At 42.2% G+C, this 6161-nt stretch overlaps 1 protein-coding gene across 1 annotated transcript in view; it reads right to left on the bottom strand.

Annotated features, from left to right (window-relative positions):
- Positions 1-6161, bottom strand: part of GPC4 (glypican 4) — a 143964-nt gene that overhangs the window by 29481 nt on the left and 108322 nt on the right. The window contains exon 3 of the mRNA XM_007950745.1: positions 2279-2670. Within this exon, the coding sequence (XP_007948936.1) occupies positions 2279-2670 (392 nt within the window). The remainder of the gene's footprint in view (positions 1-2278; positions 2671-6161) is intronic.

Genomic DNA, 6161 nt, shown 5'->3' with positions numbered 1-6161 from the left:
CAGAAGTTCAGGAAGCAGACTATTCCTTTAATTATAACAATCATCTCACTTACTCTCACCACCCTCATACCCAAACCAACCCACTGCTATCAATTCTGACTCAGCACAGCCCTGTGTAGAAAGCACCATAGGGTTTCCAAGGCTGTCATCTTGACAAAAGCAGACTGCCACATCTCCTACAGAGTGGCTGGTGGGTTCAAACCCGCTAATCTTTTGGTTAGCAGTCAAGCGCTTTAACCACTGCTCCACCAAATACTCACATTTATAATGAAAGTATCAGGAAGGGAAAAACATGAACAAAAACATACAGGAAAGAATTGTTCTCTCAAAGTTTATGGCCTATTGTTGTTATGTGCCATTGAGTCGTCCCTGACTCACAGCGACCCCTCCTTGGGTTTCCAAGGCAGTATCACTACAGAAATAGATTTCCCAACTCTCCTTCTGAGGAGTGGCTGGTGGGTTTGAACCACCAGGCTTCTGGTTAGAAGTGCCTTAGGCACTATGCTACCAGAACCAAAAGGAACAAATTCATTCTTATTATCACCCAATTCTAATAAGAATATCCTGTAAGCACCTATTTCTCATACCACACTATTCTTCAGTCTCTTTATCTTCTCTCTAGAGAATTTAAGTTTTCTCTCTAGGAAGTGTGATGGTGCATGATGGTCTGCCCAGGACAGTCCTGGCTGCTTATTAACAATTAGACCCAGACAACAGTAACACCTTCTGTCTGAGTATAAATATTAATAAGCACCTCCTGGGTTGGACAATAATTGTCTGTGTTTGGACAATAAATTATATGGTCATCCTAACTCTATATGAACTCTCTGATAAGGAGTCTGGTTGATATTTTAGTGTTTGTATCTCTATCCAAGTTTGATTTTGGCCACTCTACTCTCCAGTCCTTTGAACAAGCAAATGGCCTAAATAGAAATCTTTGTGCCTCCAGACTTTTTAATGATGGATGGATGACAAGTTGGATTTTCCTTTGATTATCTATAGGTAACAACACTAAGAAGTAATCTTACAGGTAACTTTGTACATTCTGTTTCTTCCCTGGTATTGAATCTTGGAAAGACAGAGGTAGAAAGGCCTCCAAAAAGTTTTCAAATTTCAATTTTTTAATGGGGTAAGTAGGCAGTAGAACCCTTTCTCTTCTTGAAATCTTGCTCAAAACTACATAATATCAAGGAAAGCAAAGCTTCTCTAGTGGGACTAGGAGGCAAGGGCACAGAGTCATCTCTCCTAGAAGACCCTTCACTCTTGTCCCACATCAAGGAGGATCCTGAAAGACCTCCTAGGCTGGCTCCAAAAATACAGTCTGAAAAGCACCAATCAAGTCCAGTCCCTTCGACTGACAAGTGAGGAAATGAGACTCATTTAATCAGCGCCCGGTCATATACTAAAATTTCAATTCCTGCAGTGGAAATACTATAAATGCAGAAGAAAGGCCTAGTGATCTGCTTCCGTAAATATTTCAAACAAGAAAACCCTATAGAGCAACTGTACTTAGTAGCACATGGAACCATCATGAGTCACAGTCAATTAAATGGCAATAGATAACCCAATAAACAAAGCCAGAAGTCAAGAACAGTGTGGTCTGCAGTAATTGTCGCTGAAAGCTTTGCCTTCTAAAGAGCTCTGAGCACATCTTGTAACAAGGAAACACATCTTCATGAGTATTAAGTGCTTTTCTAACTAATATAGAAAAGGCTCAATATAGCCACTGAAAACAACCAAATGTGTGTGTGTATTTCTTTCTCTTGAGGGGAAGGACAACAGGAGCCAGAACCATTTCTAAAGTTAAGGTTCTAAAGTGAACATGTATCCCATTTCTAGGAATCCAAGTAAATCACTGGAAAGAACGATGATGATGTATGAAGATATTCATCATGTTGTTGTTGTTTGCCGTCGAGTCGGCCCCGACTCATAGCGACCCCTCCTTGGGTTTCCGAGGCAGTATCACTACGGAAGTAGGATTGCCCAACCTTCCTTCCGAGGAGTGGCTGGTGGGTTTGAACTGCCAGCCTTCTGGTGAGCAGTCAAGTGCCTTAGGCAGTATGCTACCAGAGCTCCTCATAGCTCTATGATGTACGTACATAAGGAGAAAGTCAGGGAGAGGAGAGGAGAAGGGGAAGGGAGAGGAGGGGACAGGAGCAAACACTGTTATTGAGCCAGTGGAATTTCTGGTTATTTATTCTCCTAACTTTCTCAAACTTCCTGTTAAAATGAAACCCAACCAAGCCAAATCAAAAACACAGAAAGCAAATACACTTACCACAGAGACTTTGCTCACTACATCTCTTGCAACTGCTAAGCCTTGAGCAAAAGTACGGGCTGCGACAAACGCGCGGGTAACCTGCAGCTTCAGTTTCCGAGGGACATCTCCGAAGGGCTTCAGCTGCTCCGTGTACTTGCTCACACATTCCAGATATTCATCAGTGAAGTGGTACTGGGAGTTCACCAGGCGGAACATCCGCTCCAGAAGGCGAGCCCAGAAGTCATTTAGCATTTCTTCCAGGTTCACGTTCCCTACCACATAGTAGCGCTTCAATTCTACGAAGAGGTCTTTAAATAGCTCTGAATTTTGCATGTATAAGCGGCCATATGTCTTCACAAACATGTCATTAAGGGATTTCTCTGCATTTTCAAGTAGTTCTTTGAAGAATTCTAAAAGCAAAAAACAAAGAGAAAGAAAGACAAGAAAAGAAGAGTTTTCAGTAATTAAGTAACTGAGAGCTTTTCAGGTGAATTAGAAAATTAAGAAAATCATGAAGTGAAAATGGAAAATGTGCTTGTATTTAGATAGGGTGGACCCTTTCAGGGAATGTGGTGTCTCTGATCATTTATTGCAGTCACCATGTAGTGCAAATAGTTAACTCGCTTAGCTGCTAAATGGAAGGTTGGGAGTTTGAGTACATCTGGAGGCACCTCAGAAGAAAGGCCAGACAATCTACAGACAAACAGAAGGAGCCATGGAGAAGTTAGGAGCACAGCTGTACTCGGAGACAAGGTCGCCAGGAGCTGGAATTGACTCAATGGCAACTGGTGTTTTTAGATCATTTATTAATGAAAGGAAACCTATTTCACAAAGTCACTTACATATGTGTTTAAGTGTAAGAGACAGAAGGGAAAATCAGAATCACCAATTTTTGAGGAGTTAGTACAAAACACACAGACACATACATTCTCTCTCAACGTGAATCTAGACCAATGTTTATCATAAATCCCACCTCCCACAATTGTAAACTGACATACACAGACACACACACACAAAATCACTGTCATTGAGTCGATTCTGACTCTCAGCAATACCCAGTGGCTTTCCAAGGTGGTGAATCTTAATGGAAGTACACTGTCCTATCTTCCGTCTGTGGAGTGGCTAGGGGGTTTGAACAGCTAACCTTCTGGTTAGCAGTCAAATGCTGCACCACCAAACCAAAAAACCAAACTCACTGCCATCCAATCGAATCCAACTCATAGCGATCCCTCCTTGGGTTTCTGAGGCGATACTACGGAAGTAGATTGCCCAATCTTCCTTCCAAGGAGTGGATGGAGGGTTTGAACCACCAGCCTCCCGGTTAGTAGTCAAATGCCTTAGGCACTACACCACTAGAGCTCCTTAAAACCAGGACAGGTATTTTGTTCTGTTTGTTCCTCTTTACTGGAAAATGTTTGAGACCAAGAAACATAATTAAACAAACTCCTTGGTAGTGCAGCTTGGCTGTTAACTCAAAGCAGTATGAACCCACCAGCTGCTCCATGAGAGAAAGATGTGGCCGTCTGCTTCCATTACGCTTCATAGCCTTGGAAACTCTGGGGCAATTTTACCCTATAGGGTTACTACGAGTCAGAATTGACAGCAATGGGTTAGAAGCAAGCACATACGTTTTCTTAAAATAAGTTTCCAGGTATTCCCTGTGACATCGGTACATATTGGGGCATCTGAGTTGACCTCAGGTGCCCCAAGGATGCACACAGTAACATCACGACACTCTTTCCAGTATCCTGAGAGAGAGACAGGCAGATATTAAACTGACAATGGATTCAACCATAGATTTGATAGAAGACAACATGGAAAAAATAACTGAAATAAGTACATACAAGAATATCTTGAGTATTTCAATCTTTTGGCCATTATATGACCAGGGCATAATTGTTAAAGATTTTAATCTCTTAAGGACAAATGACCAATTTGCTTTCTCCTGCAGTTTCTTAAGAAATGCAATGAAGAGGAGCTAACACTGTCTCTGTAACATTAATCATTCTTCAAGAATCTCTTGCTTGGTGTAAAAATAAACACCTGATGATCTCAAATTTTTAAACCGGAAATGTAACAAATACCTGTCAAAATGTAAGGACCACCTCAAATAAAGAACTGCTTTTCAGTGAACACAGAACAAGAGAGGAAATGTGCCATCTACTTCAAAGCCTGAAGCACACTGGCAACTTGTTAAAAATGTACTAGTGCTACAAAATCATTCTCTTGTCACGTAGTGGGCAAATCAGAGGCTGTCAACTCATTCCAAATAGTTTTCCCAAACCTAGCCTGAACAAACAGAAGCCTTGTGGAGACTGCCCCTTATACCTGATATACCAAGAGATTCTGCGTGAATGCCTTCAGCCTCAAACTCATCACCATGTGGTTCCTTGAGGCTTGTGGCTAAAAACCAAGTCTAGCTTTTCAATAAGGGTGTGAATATGAGTGTATGTGGGCATCTCTGGGCCTCTTGTTTTCCTTTTTGTCTAGTTTTTTCTTGTTTTCTGGGCCTTCTTCATAGAAAACAAAGGGAAAAGGACACCATGAAGAATGAACAAATGGACAGGCCAGCTCCTCATGTTTATTACACCTTTACAGCAGTACAAATGCACAGGCAGGCATTTTTACCAAAAGTTTCTCCCTGGGAGAAGGCCAGAAAGACACAAAAGAACTATGGAGAACCATAGGAGAAGTGTTACTCAAATCAGCTGCCTGGGAAGGCCTCTGAGCCTCTCCAAGTCCACTGAGTGGTTCTCCAGGTGCTGTTTTGGGATCGGCAAGATCGGCAGTGTCAGTATCCCCTGGGCTCTTGTTAGAAATGTAGGTTTGGGGCCTCATCACAGACGTACTGCATCAGAAACTCCAGGGGTGAGGCCCAGACATCTGGGATTCTGCTGTACCCTAAAGCTTGAGAACCACTGCTCTAGCCAATGAAACTTCACCAGCAATCACCACCAGCTCTGAGGCTATGGAGCAAACGAAGCACTCAGAGTAGGTGCTGTGTTTTAGTTCAGGAAAAAAATGTATTTCCCATGAATTGCTGTTTTTAGAATTTTGTTGCATTCCTAGGTGGGATTTTTTTTTTTTTTTTTTTTTTTTTTATGTCTTGAGAACCAATTCTCCCCATGTGTAAATCTCTCAACTAAGTGTCAAAGTTATTATAGTGTGCTGTGGAATAGATTCTGACTTATAGCAACACATGTATTACAGAGTAGAACTGGCCCACAGGGTTTTCTTGGCTGTAGTCTTAACAAAAAGGAGCCCCAATGGCACAATGGTTAAGGGCTTGGCTGCTAACCAAAAGTTAGCAGCTCGAGCCCACCAGCCACTCACTGGGAGAAAGATGTGGCAGTCTGCTTCCATAAACATTACAGCCTTGGAAACGCTATGGAGCAGTTCTACTCTGCCCCATAGGGTCACTGTGAGTCAGAATTGACTCCAGGGCAGGGAGTTTTGGTTTTGATTTGGTTCGGTGAAATCTTAAAAGAAGCAGATCACCATGTCTGTCTTGTGCAGAGCCTTTGTAAATGATTCAATGTATGCGGCACTTTCCTAGAATTCAAATTGGTGCTCACTCATCTGGGGCACAAGGGAAGGCACTCATGCGCTGTCATGACATGTCGTGTGTTGTACACATAGCTCTCACATATTGAAAAAATAAAGCCCGATCATTTAGAGTGAAATGAAAGCCTTATGTCAATTAATGCTTCACCACCTGAAAACATAGATTCCAAAAGCAACCACAGACCCTTTCCTGTATTGGATTTTTATGATACCACTCTCATTAAATTCGAAGAAAGGCTGGGCGATCTACTTCCGTAGTGACACCACCTCAGAAACCCAAGGAGGGGTCGCTATGTGTCCGGTCCAACTCAACGGCACATAACAACAACAACTCATA

Source organism: Orycteropus afer, unplaced genomic scaffold, assembly GCF_000298275.1.
Source record: "Orycteropus afer afer isolate SDZICR_OR568_19922 unplaced genomic scaffold, OryAfe1.0 scaffold00287, whole genome shotgun sequence".
Taxonomy (NCBI): Eukaryota; Metazoa; Chordata; class Mammalia; order Tubulidentata; family Orycteropodidae; genus Orycteropus; species Orycteropus afer.
This window is presented reverse-complemented; position numbering and strand designations above follow the sequence as displayed.